Source organism: Bos indicus, chromosome 11 (assembly GCF_029378745.1).
Source record: "Bos indicus isolate NIAB-ARS_2022 breed Sahiwal x Tharparkar chromosome 11, NIAB-ARS_B.indTharparkar_mat_pri_1.0, whole genome shotgun sequence".
NCBI classification, from domain to species: domain Eukaryota; kingdom Metazoa; phylum Chordata; class Mammalia; order Artiodactyla; family Bovidae; genus Bos; species Bos indicus.
The window spans coordinates 82,755,711-82,770,999 of record NC_091770.1 but is presented as its reverse complement, the minus strand read 5'-3'; the positions used below and the strand labels follow the sequence as shown (position 1 = coordinate 82,770,999).

Below are 15,289 nucleotides of genomic sequence, written 5' to 3'. Positions count from 1 at the left end.
CAGCCCAGAGTCCACCAAAGTTACCCAAACTCTTCCTCTCAAGCTTGCTCAAGCATGCCTACCAGACCTCGCCTGTTATTTCCCATGAAAACCCATACTCTGCCCCCTTCATACCTTCTGCCTCCCTCTCCCTCTCTCTCTGCCCTGAGGTAAAGACACAGTGAGAAGGCAGCTGTGTGCTAGCCAGGAAGAGATAGCTCACCAGAACCCAACCACGCTGGCATCTGATTTCCAGTCTCCAAACTGTGAGACTGGGAATTTTTGCTGTTTAAGCCACCTGGTCTATAGTATTCTGTCCTGTCAGCCCAAGCTGACTAACGCAGACAGAAAACAAGACATATAAAATAAGATATCTCTCTCCATCGGTATGTATCAGGCTATCGACAATCGTATGCTATTACAAGCAATGAACATGTGCCGTATTTTCCATGTGTGAGAATTCATGGAATAAATTCCCAGAAGAGGAATCACTAGGTCAAATAATCCCACAACTATAATTTTTATAGCTATCGCCAAATTGCCATGTGTTTTTCAAATCTCATTTTAAGCCAAGTCCTTGTTGTAGCATCTCCACCAGGACTGCCCTTTAGCTGGCATATCTCACCCACCTGAATGCCCATTTGGCCCATTTCTCAAGAGGCCTCCTGACATCTACTTCAACCACAGAAGATGAAGATCGCTTAAGTTGAGGGTGAGTCCAAAGTCCTCTCCACAGGGTAAGCTTCATTGATATGAGTTGACTCCTCAGAATTAATCCTAAGAGAAAGGTACCCTGGCTTTCTGTTTCATCTTTCTGTTTCTTTCATCTGTTTCTGAGTGAATTGATGACTCAGACTTTTGCCCCACTCTCATCAGACGAACTCCAGTGAAATCCAGAATACTACATCCGATTTAAAATCTTCTGGGATTGGGTTCTCTTACTTGTACAGCCCTCCTGCAGATGAAAACTATGTACTCTGGATAAAGCATGAAAAACAGGTATCTTAAGGCACTGGTGAGGCACTCAGAGCAGACAGAAACTAGAGGGCAGATGCCACTTGGAAAATGAAATGACACCAGTGAGTTTCCCATCTTTACAGCTTCTATCCTGAGGGCAAGCTTCTGTCTGCTCCTTGCCAGGCAGGTAAAATTCAGATGGAGAACTTGAAGTCTTAAAGAACCACAGCCCAGAAAAACCACAACAGCCAACAAGAGAGGTCTGATAGTTCCTTAAAAAACTGTGGCTCATCAACTCCACCCTTAGATAGTTACCCCAGAGAAATAAAAACAAAGGTCCGTAAAAACACAGGTTCACAAAAACTGCTGAGTTCACAGCAGCTTTTTCATAACAAGCCTCAGTTGGAAAAAGCTCCCATGTCCCTCACCAGGAGAAGGGGTAAACTGTGGTATATTCATACAGTGGAATACCTTTCAGTTATTAAAAAAATAAGAAAGAAAGAATAGAGAAAAACCTACTGATAGAAGCAGATAAATCTCATTTCACATAAAAGAATATATCCCACTGAATGAATTCTAGAACAGTCAAAACTCATCTACAGCAGGGAAAAAACCGAACATCTGTCAGTTCCGATTGGGAGCGTGGGGTGGGTGTTTTCAGGAAAGAGGCATCGACTTTCTGGGGTGACAGTAATGTTCTGCATCTTGAAAGGAGCCAGGGTTACACAGGCGCTGTGCTTGTCAAAACTCACAGTCTTATGTCTACACTTAGCGTTTTTGCATTTCATTGTTTGTACATGAAAAAAAATAAATAATAAAATGTTGTAAAATAAAAAAGTAAGAAATATTGACTGTAGTTAAAGATACGCACAGTGCATGTCAAGAGGCAACGAGTAACGATGCCTACAACTCTGAAATGTGTCAGAGAAAGAAGCTGTATTTGGTGGGAGGACTAGAGCAAGTGTAGTAAAATATTAATTGTTGAAATCCAGGTGGAGAGTATATGGGAGGTTCACTGTAGAAGTTTCTTGACTTTTCTGTGCATTTGAAAATTTCCTTAATAAAATATTTACAGAAGAAAAGGGGAAAAAATCCTTCTGAAAACAGGGTCAAATGCTCAAGCTCCCCAACAGTTATTTCCCAAACGGGGTTCTGTGTGGACAAGTATACATGTACCTCCTCTCTAGCACTCAGGCAGCTGAGTTTCCAGCCACACAAAGCCTGTGGCCTCCCTGCTGCTCCAAGATGGGGAAGGCCACCATCACCGGTGTCGGGCACACCAGCATCTCCTACGTCCCCAGGTTGAAAGGAAAGGGATCGTGTCTCTTCCCTGAACCTTAACACAACTGTCAAAGTCACTCTGTGACATCTTTTTTCTCCCACAGCCAGATCACGGCTCATTAATCCCTACAACCCAAGTGCTGACCCAGAACCCCTCCTCACTAACTGAATTATTGAAGGAAACCAACTTGGTGGGGGGCTTGGGGGAAGATGAGAGGGGAGAGACGGGAGGATGGGAAAGGGGAGACACGTCATAACTGCCCACACTTGCCCCCATCCCAACTTTCTCAGCAGCCCTCACTGAGGTGCAGTTCAAACCCCCACATATAGGAAGCTTCTCAGACCTTCAATCTGTGAGCCATGTAAAGCTACATATGACAAAATTATCAAGGAGGATCTGAAGTAGTCCAGAAACCATAGGGTTTCAATCGGATGGGATCCACCAGATATCTTGCTGGCTGTAGACTATATTGCAGTGATTTTTCATTACCATTTAAAATACATGTATTTATTTTAAAAAATATAATAATAAAGATCTGTCCTACATTTAGCACTGTGTATGAATTTAATTTGCAATGCTTATTTTCTAACCTTGCAGAAAATACACTGCATTTTCTAGACAAGTAATACTTCTCTAGAAATCAGATGAAATCTATGCCTAAGCCTCCAAGCACTAATTCTCTGCAAAATAAGTGCCTCTGGAAAGCACTCTATGATAAATTTAATTCCAGAACAGAATTCACAGAGGAAAGCTGCCCATATTATTGATTTAGAAATCATTAGCCATTAAATCATTCATTTAGCTAAATAAATAATGATCAATTTTCTTCAGCTAGTCTCCATAAAAAACCTTTTCATCAACTTTATTAAAAAATTCTGAAAAGTCAGATCGCGTTGGGAAGTATAATTTGTATCATGACCTACTTCTGAACCAAAGTCGGGAGTCACATTTCTGTAATTTTTAATTTAGGTCATTTAACGTATATCATTCATCAAATCTGTTGAGTTTCTAACAAATATTTGACACTATAAAATAGCTAATGATATCTGTCTCAAATATATTAGCATACTCAAGAGAAACCAAACGTGATCATTTTGTAACATACGGAAATATCAAATCATGATGCTATATACCAGGAACTAACAATTTTGTAGGTCAATTACACTCCAGAAACAAACTCACAGAAAAAGAGATTAGATTTGTGGTTTCCAGAGGCAGCGGGTAGGGGAAGGTAGAATTAGATGAAAGTAGTCAAAAGGTATCACCAACTTTGAGTTATAATTGAATGTTATACTCCAGGTACAAGGACAGTAGGTGGCTCAAGGACCAATGCTTCAGTGAATGATGTACACATGGTGAGAAAGGGAACAGGAGGGAACCCCCGACTTATCACTGTGCTACCCCCCAATCCATACAGCTCCTCCACAAAAATCTCTATTTGCTTCATGCTTCCAGTTTTCTGAGGCCTCATCATTTAGTTACCAGCTACCACAAAGATGGTCAGGTATTTTAAGAACACCATGAAAGGGGGAGGCCAAATTTAATCTAGAAAGTTGTGCCCCACCAGGACCTTATTCTCAAGAACTCTCCACCTTCCTCCAAAAACAGCTCTGGAAAACAGCAGAAGCTTTAATAAACTGAGAAATCAGTGCGACAGAGTCTCTCCAAGGACACAGCCATCTTTCAAACCTTTAGCACGTGGTTCCATTTTCTTGCCTTTTTTTGTAAGAGAGGTATGCAAATACACACACACACATATCTATGTCATAAGCTAAATCATAAATTAACATATTCTTGACTGGAGATGTATTAATATATCTTTTGTAACCCCAATGTTTGGAGAAGGGAAAGGCTACCCACTCCAGTATTCTGGCCTAGAGAATTCCACGGACAGTCCATGGGGTCGTAAAGAGTAGGACACAATTGAGCCACTTTCACTTCACTTTCAGAGTTGGAGAAGGCAATGGCACCCAACCCCAGTACTCTTGCCTGGAAAATCCCATGGACGGAGGAGCCTGGAAAGCTGCGGTCCATGGGGTTGCTGAGGGTCAGTCACGACTGAGCGACTTCACTTTCACTTTACCCCAATGTTATTGACCAGAGTGTTTCCATATTCACTTACACAGCAAATTGCTGGTCATAGGCCTTAGGTTCTGCAAAAATCCTCTAATCGATAATGTGTTAAGATATTACATAAGTCAATGTTTCCAAATCCTGGTTATTAATTCAGTCCTTTACTATACCAATTAACAGATGATATTTCCATGTCTAACCAGTATTTTCTTAGGGTCTTAGATTTTATCTGTATAAGCTATTCCAACAATCAATCATAATTTAATCCATGAGTAATGTATTACAATATTTGTAAAGAAAAGAAAGAAGAAATAATTAAAAGGGGAAATAGCAATGCAACTATACTCTTATAATTCAATATCACTTATAAGATGTGTCATGATTTAGCAATAGCTTCTTGGAGGCAAAAAAGAAACATGAACGTACCTGTGAATTAGTGTTCAACTGTGACTTGAACACTAATTTCAGAAAAGCAAGGAAGAACTTAAAGAGTCTCTTGATAAAGGTGAAAGAGGAAAGTAAAAAAGCTGGCTGAAAACTCAGCATTCAAAAAATTAAGCTCATGGCATCTGGTCCCATCACTTCATGGCAAATAGAAGGGGAAAAAGTAGAAACAGTGACAGACTTTATTTTCTTGGGCTCCAAAGTCTCTGCGGCTGGTAACTGCAGCCATGAAATTAAAAGATGCTTGCTCTTTGGAAGGAAAACTATGGCAAACCTAGACAGCATATTAAAAAGCAGAGATAGCACTTTGCTGACAAAGGTCTGTCTAGTCAAAGCTATGGTTTTTCCAGTAGTGATGTACGGATGTAAGAGTTGGACCATAAAGAAGGCTGAGTGCTGAAGAACTGATGCTTTCAAACTGTGGCACTGGAGAAGATTCTTGAGAGCCCCTGAATAGCAAGGAGATCAAACCAGCCAATCCTAAAGGAAATCAACTGTGAATATTCACTGGAAGAACTGATGCTGAAGCTCCAATACTTAGGCTACCTGATGCAAAGAGCTGACTCATTGTAAAAGACCCTAATGCTGGAAAAGATTGAGGGCAGGAGGAAAAGAAGCCAAGAAAGGATGAGATGGTTGGATGGCCTCACCATCTCAATGGACATGGGTTTGAGCAGACTCCAGGAGATAGTGAAGGACAGGGAAGCCTGGCATGCTGCAGTTCAGGGGTCGCAAAGAGTTCAGAGAAACTATAGATCATGATATGCATCTCAGAACTGAAGAAAAACGGTAACTTGGTAAAAACCTCCAGCATCCCAGGCTCTGCAGAGTATTTGCTTCTTCTCTTTACAACTGCATATAAATAATGATTGAAAGAAGGATGATCTAAAAATAAGTTATAGTATCAGGTTTCCAGGAACATGGCAGTTCTATTCCCCACATACATTTTTTCCAAGTTTTACTTCACACTGCAATGTGTTCCATTAAAACACAGCATCATTCAGGCTCATTAGCAGTTATAGGCTATATGGAAGTGCAAGTCCTGGACAAGACTGCCAAGAAAACTGTCTTTCCCTTCTTTATTCCTTACAGATACCTAGAATATAGACAAGATAGCTGGAGCTCCAGTTGTCTTTGAGTCCTGAAGTACCTACTAAGGCTGGCAAAGCAGAGAGGGAAAATTGAAAAATAAAAATAGTCAAGGCAATTACCCTGGAACCTTGAAAAGAAGTAAGGAGGTTAAAGAAGAAAAAAGTACAAATGGCAAGTGGTCTTTGGTCAACTGCATACATTTTCATTCTTTTCAAAAAATTTCACATGGAACGATATGGCACCATGTAGAAAATTCTTAAGACGAAATTCACATCTATAGTCCATGAAACAGGTACATAAGAGTTCTTGATTAACCCATAAAACCAGGAAAGAAAGTAGTATCTATTGAGCTCATTATTCTGTATCATTCCCTGTAAGAATCACTTTACATGATTAGCACCCTAAATAGGAATTTTATCTCATTTATCCTTTTAAATCTTCAATATTACAAGTATCCAGAAAATAGTAGGTACTCAATAAATGATTTAAATCAATGAATAAATAAACGTATGAATGATGATGTCAAGTTAAGATACTCAAAATTACTGAAAATGTTACTGGTTTTCCTAACTCTCATTCATTCATACAGTCTCACCTATTATTCTGAGTTACACATTGTTGGGGAACTAGAACCTTTCATACCTTCTGTTGTTGGAAATACTTCTTCTCCTTCGGTTTTAGTTTCTGCCAGTTTCCCAGTTCTCAGTAACACTTCTGCAAAGCTTTCTACCGGGATATGCTGATAGGTGTCATAGGTCACTTCAGACTAGACAAGAGAAGGAGTGACATCATTTGATGGGATGGCTTTTTCTCTATGAAGATATTCTTAGAAAAGATAATGATAGGATTTTTATCTTCTCATAACTTGAATTATAGCTTCTCACTTACTAAAGCATATTATTCGATGTAAAATTGTAAAACAGATTTTATTTTAGTCTCATAACACGTAACAAATCACATAAAACCAATGCAAAACATGAGTATGAACAAAAGAAGTACATCTTCAAAAAAACCGCATATTTTGTTTGTAGTAAAATGCTCGCAGCCACCATGATAGTTAAATCTATGTTCTTAGGCACACTGCCCTTACCTCTACAACAAAGGGATTGGAGATGACAGATTCATAAAAAGGATGACAGCCTTGTTTTTCTAGGCCTTCATTGGCTCTGGTTCCAATTTGATAAACACCACCAAATTCTTGACCCTAAACAGAACAAAGTGATGATCAGTGGATAAAGGAAAGAGAGCTGGGAGAGGAGGTGGAGGAGGAAAGGAAGGAAGAAAGAACAAATAGATTTCAGGAGAAATGGATCACGTGTACTGTGCGAGCCGAAGAGAGAGTGTCAGAGCGACACTGAAACCCAGCGGAGAATATTAAGAATCATCACCACGTTCTGAGCAGCGCTTCAGCCTCACCCTGAGGTGCTTTTTGATTCTTCTGGTCACTTTGACATCACTGAATCAGAAACACTGAAGCAATCGGTGTCACACACATGGCCAGTTTTCTATACAACAGTCCGGATAACCTTTCTAAAACATCATTCTATATATGCTGTTCCCTTGCTCCAAAAAACCTTTAGTAGCTCTGAATAATGCAGTCAGCAGTATCAAATCTAAACTACACAAAATAACATTCAAATTCACTAAATGCTAATTACCATTAAAGGCTAACACTCCATGCAACTACTTTGTCTGTTCTACTGGCCTCTGTGCCCTCCTCCCGTTACAAGGGTAATGGTCCATGCTGACTGCCCACCTCTGCCCCCAGGCCCGCCACAGACCACACCTGCTGAAATCACAGCAGCTGGAGGCAAGGTAAGACTGGGCTCCCTTCACCAGCCCCACCGCCCCCACAACTACAACCCACACGAACATCTTTATTAGACTGGTCTTCAGTATTCATTAGCAATATTTTAGTATCCCTACTATGGTTAATTATCTTTATGCTTTGCTCTCCTCAAACAGACTGTAAAGCCCCTTATTGGAAGAGCCAACAAGAAGACATTCACCCAATCCTCCAATTCATGGAGCACTTACTTAGGGCAAGCACAGCCTAGGAAACAATCAAGCTGCTGCTGCGAATGATGTTAAAATAGTTTCTTCAGAGAAAACTATATACTAGGCACAGTGGTAACCACTTTATCTAAGACGTTGTTGTTGTTCATTAGCTCAGTCATGTCCGACTCTTTGCAACCCCATGGACTGTAAAATGCCAAGCTTCCCTGTCCTTTACTATCTCCCGGAGCATGCTTAAACTCATATCCATCAAGTCAGTGATGCCATTCAACCATCTCATCCTCTGTAGACTCCTTCTCCTCCTGTCTTCAATCTTTTCCAGCATCATGATCTTTTCTAATGAGCCGGCTCTTCACATCAGGTGGCCGACGTATTGGAGCTTCAGCATCAGTCCTTCCAAAGAATATTCAGGACTGATTTCCTTTAGGTTTGACTGGTATGGTCTCCTTGCAGTCCAAGGGACTCGCAAGAGTTTTCTCCAACACCACAGTTCAAAAGCATTACTTCTTCAGCACTCAGCCTGCTTTACTTAATGGTCCAACTCTAAGACTTTCAAAAAGCCCCAACAGGTAAGACAGAAAATAACCCTAATCAAAATCCAGTGTGATGCATGCAGCGATGAGATGCACAGACTTCACCCAAAGTCAAGCCCACAGCCCATCAGTAAGTGGTTTCTTCTGGGTGATTATCCTCCATTCTCTCTCCTGCATATCCCACGTTCAGACCATCAGCAGGTCCACAAAGTACACCCTCAAACCAAAGACTTCTCATGTCCCTCATGGCTACCCTAATCTAAGCCATCAACATCTCTCAGCTGGACTCCTGGAAGAGAGAAGCATCTTTTTGCTTCACTACTGATGACTCTCTGCACAGAAGTTAAACAGATGTATTAAAAGTAACCTTGGATCACATGACTGCATTGTCTGAATTTTCAAACAACGCTGTGTTGCTGAGAAGCAGATCTGTAGTTCTCTTCACCATCTATGGAAGGCTTTACATGGTGGGTCTCCTCACCATCTCTCCAACCATTCATTTCCAACCATCTTCCCACTCATCATGCTGCACTCCCTTACCTTGGCCCCCTTCTACAAAAACATCAGGCTATTTCTTCAAAATGTACTTGTCTGCTTGGCTCACTCAGCTTTCTGCTCAGAGTGATTCCTTTTCTGAGAAACTAACCCCCCTGCTGCAATCAGAACCTCGCTCCTCCGGTATCACTCACTATTCCACTACCTTGCTTAAGTTCTCTGCACAGTACTCATCACCACCTGCCATCTCATTATCATACAAATATTTTATCTGTTGGTTTCTTTTTTGCTCCCACTGAGACACAGGGGACTCAAAGGAAGGAAATCAGACTGAAGGGTTTCCCCACTCTATTTCCCACGATGAGCACAACATCTGACACATGGAAAATGCCTGGTAAGTATCTGCAGAATGAATGAATGAGATACTCAAGTGTTTGGGGTACCTTTATAAAAAGGCCCCTGCTTCTTTTTCCTGTTAGTTTCCTAGTATGTGGCTAAAGGACGGAAAGCAGCATGACGATGCAGGGAAGACAGGAGGGACACAGTGGGCTAAGAAGTCACAGAAAACAACCTCAATGCTTGTCCTGACCTCTACTTGCAGAAACACGAAAGAATCGGTTAAAACATTCCCTTTACCTAGAGGCCCCACTGAAGACTGAATGTTTGTGCCCCACCGCCACCCCAAACTCATGTTGAAATCCTCACCCCTGTGTAATAGTGTTAAGAGGTGGGGCCTTTGATAAGTGATTAAGTCATGATGGCAGAGCTGGAAAATGAGATTAGCGCCTTTATAAGAAAAGAGATTCCAGAAAAGTCCCTCACCCCCCTTCTACCATGTGAGGACACAGCAAACTGAAGGCATTCTATGAACCAGGAAGCAGGCCTGCATCAAACACTAAATTCTCCAGGGCCTTGACCTTGGACTTCCCAGTTTCCAGCACTGTGAGAAATAAACTGTCCATTGTTTAAGTCACCTAGGCTAAAATATTTTTGTCACAGAAGCTGGAGAGAACTAAGACAGCCGCCGGGATGGCGCCTAGTGCTTCTCTTCTTTCTACTGCCCTACAGAAACAGAGCAAAAGAGAGAAAGCCTTAATAAACATCATTTTCCTTTTCATCTCAGTAAACTTCAATTCTGACATAGAAACCAACCTTACTTAAATCTATATCGATGTATTCTTCTAGTATGGTAGCAAATTACAGTCTGTAAAATCACTCATTCCCTATCCGATGGGAGGCCTAGATTTCTTAGGAGATTAATAATCTAAAGAAGATAAACTTAAATAGTGAAACCAACTGAAGAGCATGCTAATGAATTGACATAAACCACCCCAACTGCTTTAAGAAAACAGAATGCCTCGCTCACTTGAAGGGGCCGTAGGTAAGTCAAAGACTTCTTCCACCACTGCCCATCGCTGACGGCCTGCAGCACCGCCTTGGTGGTGGTGGTGGTGTTGGAGAGGACTTTCATGGTGGTAGCAGTGGTCCAGTGTAACAGGTCGGCTGAGTTGCTGCCTGGGACACTTACTTCATCCTATGTTTAAAAAAAAAAAAAGAGAGAGAGAAAATGGCAAGAGTAAAAAGAAGAGAACAGGGTAGAGAGTGAAATGCGACAACTTGGAGTTATCAGACATGAAATTAAACAGATTTAAAAATTCATCTTTACCAATAACAACCCAAAAAAATGTGAACGTGATATTAGCATACTGTACCTCCTTGAATCATTTACAAAAGAACATTCAGTAAAGGAAAATACATCTTAATGCATTAGTCAAAGAATCTCTTTCAGAAGTATTTATAAAGCAAAGAGTGGGTTCTTAATTTTTTTTTTTTTACTAATCTAATATCCTCCAATGAGGTACTCATGTTTGTTTCTTTAACAAGACATTTTAAACTATTTATGGTTTAGATTAAGAAATAAATTATTCACTTCAACAATGCTACTGTGACCTAGACAAAGGTACAAGATTCTGATGATCCACCTTTACATACTGAAAGGCATTTTGTTTTTCATCTAAACAAGTGGATGATTAATAGCATTTAAAAGGTTTCTAATGTGGAACCTCCTGCCAATCTCAAAGCAATCAGCTACAATTCCAACTCCCCATGTACTAACCAAAGAGGTTTCATGAGGAGAAAAATGCCAATATATCAACATTTGTTTAAACAGAAATGACAGTGACCACAGCTGCTTTTTGATCAAAGAAAGGGAAATTGTTCTATGAAAACCCAGCCTTTGGTTTAGTATTTGTCTACTTCAACTTACTTTTTCTGTAGTATTCTAGTCAAAGGAAAGAAAAATTAAGATCTAGTCTTCCAATATGAACAACTTTCTTGCCACTAATAGGAGAGTTTAGTTCGGCTATTTGGGTCTACATCACATCATTCATTAATGCATTATTTGAATAATAAAAAAAGATAAATCGTGGAATCACTCAATAATTACCTAGATATCATCACAACACACACGTAGGAGAAATTCACCATTTTAGACCAACTTGAAAGCCTCTATATAGGGTGGGTAGAATTTTGGCCCCCAAAAAGACTCTGATGCTGGGAGGGATTGCGGGCAGGAGGAAAAGGGGATGATAGAGGGTGAGATGGCTGGATGGCATCACCGACTCGATGGACGTGAGTTTCAGTGAACTCTGGGAGATGGTGATGGACAGGGATACCTGGCGTGCTGCGATTCATGGGGTCACAAAGAGTGAGACATGACTGAGCAACTGAATAAACTGAACTGAAAATACCTGCATCCTAATCCCTAGAACCTGCAAATATAGTACATTAGATGGCAAAAGACCTTGGCAGATATGATTAAGGACACAAACCTTGAGGTGAGGAGATAAATCTTGAATTATGAGTGGAACTAACCTAATCACATGAGCCTTTTAAGCAGAGAACCCTTCCCAGCTAGGGTCACACAGACACACCCAGGGAGAAGAGGCAGGGGAGACATGAAGCACATCATTGCTGGCTTTGGAGATGGAGAGAGGTGGCCAAGAGTTAAAGAATGTGAGAAGGTGAAAAGAAACTGGAGGTAACACCCAGCAAGGCAATGAGGACCTCAGTCCTGCAAACACAAGAAATTAAATTCTGTCAACAACATGAATTAGAGAAGGGAATGGCAACCCACACCAGTGCCTAGAAAATTCCACAGACATAGGAGCCCGGCAGGCTACAGCCATAGGGTCACAAAGAATCAGACACAACTGAGCAACTAACACTACTAACAACATGAATGAGCATGGAAATGAATTCTCCCCCAGAGCCTCCAGAAAACACAGTCCTGTGGGCACCCTGACTTTGGCTGAGATCCTAAGCAAAAACCCACCCAAGCTTGCCACATTTCTGTCCTATGGGAATTATAAGAACTTGCACTGTTTCATTCTGACAGAATGTGGTCCACTGGAGAAGGGAATGGCAAACCACTTCAGTATTCTTGCCTTGAGAACCCCATGAACAGTATGAAAAGGCAAAATGATAGGATGCTGAAACAGGAACTCCCCAGTTCAGTAGGTGCCCAATATGCTGCTGGAGATCAGTGGAGAAATAACTCCAGAAAGAATGAAGGGATGGAGCCAAAGCAAAAACAATACCCGGCTGTGGATGTGACTGATGATAGAAGCAAGGTTCAATGCTGTAAAGAGCAATATTGCATAGGAACCTGGAATGTCAGGTCCATGAATCAAGGCAAATTGGAAGTGGTCAAACAAGAGATGGCAAGAGTGAATGTCGGCATTCTAGGAATAAGCAAACTAAAATGGACTGGAATGGATGAATTTAACTCAGATGACCATTATTATCTACTACTGCGGAAAGGACTCCCTCAGAAGAAATGGAGTGACCATCATGGTCAACTACAGAGTCCGAAATGCAGTACTTGGACGCAATCTCAAAAACGACAGAATGATCTCTGTTCGTTTCCAAGGCAAACCATTCAATATCACAGTAATCCAAGTCTACGCCCCAACTAGTAATGCTGAAGAAGCTGAAGTTGAACAATTCTATGAAGACCTACAAGACCTTTTAAAACTAACACCCAAAAAAGATGTCCTTTTCAGTATAGGGGACTGGAATGCAAAAGTAGGAAGTCAAGAAACACCTGGAGTAACAGGCAAATTTGGCCTTGGAATATGGAATGAAGCAGGGCAAAGACTGATAGAGTTTTGCCAAGAAAATGCACTGGTCATAACAAACACCCTCTTCCAACAACACAAGAGAAGACTCTACACATGGACATCACCAGATGGTCAACACCGAAATCAGATTGATTATATTCTTTGCAGCCAAAGATGGAGACTCTATACAGTCAACAAAAACAAGATCAGGAGCTGACTGTGACTCAGACCAGGAACTCCTTATTGCCAAATTCAGACTTAAATTGAATAAAGTAGGGAAAACCACTAGACCATTCAGGTATGACCTAAATCAAATCCCTTATGATTATACAGTGGAAGTGAGAAATAGATTTAAGGGCCTAGATCTGATAGATAGAGTGCCTGATGAACTATGGAATGAGGTTCGTTACGTTCTACAGGAGACAGGGATCAAGACCATCCCCATGGAAAAGAAATGCAAAAAAGCAAAATGGCTGTCTGGGGAGGCCTTACAAATAGCTGTGAAAAGAAGAGAAGTGAAAAGCAAAGGAGAAAAGGAAAGATATAAACATCTGAATGCAGAGTTCCAAAGAATAGCAAGAAGAGATAAGAAAGCCTTCCTCAGCAATCAATGCAAAGAAATAGAGGAAAACAACAGTCTTTCTTCTGGAAGGACTAGAGATCTCTTCAAGAAAATCAGGATACCAAGGGAACATTTCATGCAAAGATGGGCTCGATAAAGGACAGAAATGGTATGGACCTAACAGAAGCAGAAGATATTAAGAAGAGATGGCAAGAATACACAGAAGAACTGTACAAAAAAGATCTTCAAGACCCAGATAATCATGATGGTGTGATCACTGACCTAGAGCCAGACATCCTGGAATGTGAAGTCAAGTAGGCCTTAGATAGCATCACTACAAACAAAGCTAGTGGAGGTGATAGAATTCCAGTTGAGCTATTCCAAATCCTGAAAGATGATGCTGTGAAAGTGCTGCACTCAATATGTCAGCAAATTTGGAAAACTCAGCAGTGGCCACAGGACTGGAAAAGGTCAGTTTTCATTCCAATCCCAAACTACTCAAACTACTGCACAATTGCACTCATCTCACACTCTAGTAAAGTAAGGGTCAAAATTCTCCAAGCCAGGCTTCAGCAATATGTGAACCATGAACTTCCAGATGTTCAAGCTGGTTTTAGAAAAGGCAGAGGAACCAGAGATCAAATTGCCAACATCCGCTGGATCATGGAAAAAGCAAGAGAGTTCCAGAAAAACATCTATTTCTGCTTTATTGACTATGCCAAAGCCTTTGACTGTGTGGATCACAAGAAACTGTGGAAAATTCTGAAAGAGATGGGAATACCAGACCACCTGATCCGCCTCTTGAGAAATCTGTATGCAGGTCAGGAAGCAACAGTTAGAACTGGACATGGAAAGGGAAGGCGCCAAGATGGCGGAGGAGTAGGACGGGGAAAACACTTTCTCCCCCACAAATTCATCAAAAGAGCATTTAAACGTCGAGTAGATTCCACAAAACAACTTCTGAATGCCGGCAGAGGACATCAGGCACCCAGAAAAGCAACCCAACTCCTCGAAAGGAGGTAGGAAAAAATATTAAAGACAATAAAAGAGACAAAAGAGGGAGGGACGGAGTTCCGTCCCAGGAAGGGAGTCTTAAAAAGAGAGAGGTTTCCAAACACCAGGAAACCTTCTCACTGCCGAATCCGTGCCGAGCTTTGGAAGCACAGAGGACAACATAACAGGGAGAAAAAATAAATAAACAATTAAAACTTGCAGATTGCGAGCCCTACGGTAACTCCTCCAGCGGAGAAGCAGCGCAGACGCCTGCATCTGCCATTAGCAAGCGGGGGCTGGGCAGGGAGGCGCGGCGCAGGCTGCATCGCTGAGAGTAAGAATTTGGCCTGAATACCCTGAGCACTATCTGAGCAAAATAATTTGGGCTAGCAAACCAGACTGTGGGATATCTACCATGCGAAAAGCCAGCCCTAACCTAAGACACCGCCAGCCCGCGCACGGAACAAAGGACTAAACAGAGGTAGCCGGCTGCAAACCTTCCCCCTCCGGTGACAGGCAGCCAGAGCCGGAAGGGGGCAATCACAGCCCCAGAGAGACATTATCTATAAAACTGGCTTCTTTGCTAACTAAAACTTATTGGGGGTCTGGATGGTCAACATCTGCCTGAGAAGGTGCGCCAGTTTTACACCCAGATAACCAAGTGGCGGGGAGGCGATAAGTCGCAGCACTGGCGCTCGCCAAACACCTCATCACCTGAGCTGCTCGGACCTGGGAAGAGCAC

General features: G+C 41.6%; 1 protein-coding gene across 2 annotated transcripts in view; it reads right to left on the bottom strand.

The window, feature by feature from the left end:
* NBAS (NBAS subunit of NRZ tethering complex) overlaps positions 1-15,289 on the bottom strand; it is a 333,473-nt gene that overhangs the window by 123,132 nt on the left and 195,052 nt on the right. For both annotated transcript variants that reach the window (XM_019970679.2, XM_070799115.1), the window contains 3 exons: positions 10,238-10,405; positions 6,918-7,031; positions 6,470-6,593 (listed from right to left, as the gene is read on the bottom strand). In XM_019970679.2, the coding sequence (XP_019826238.2) occupies positions 6,470-6,593; positions 6,918-7,031; positions 10,238-10,405 (406 nt within the window). The remainder of the gene's footprint in view (positions 1-6,469; positions 6,594-6,917; positions 7,032-10,237; positions 10,406-15,289) is intronic.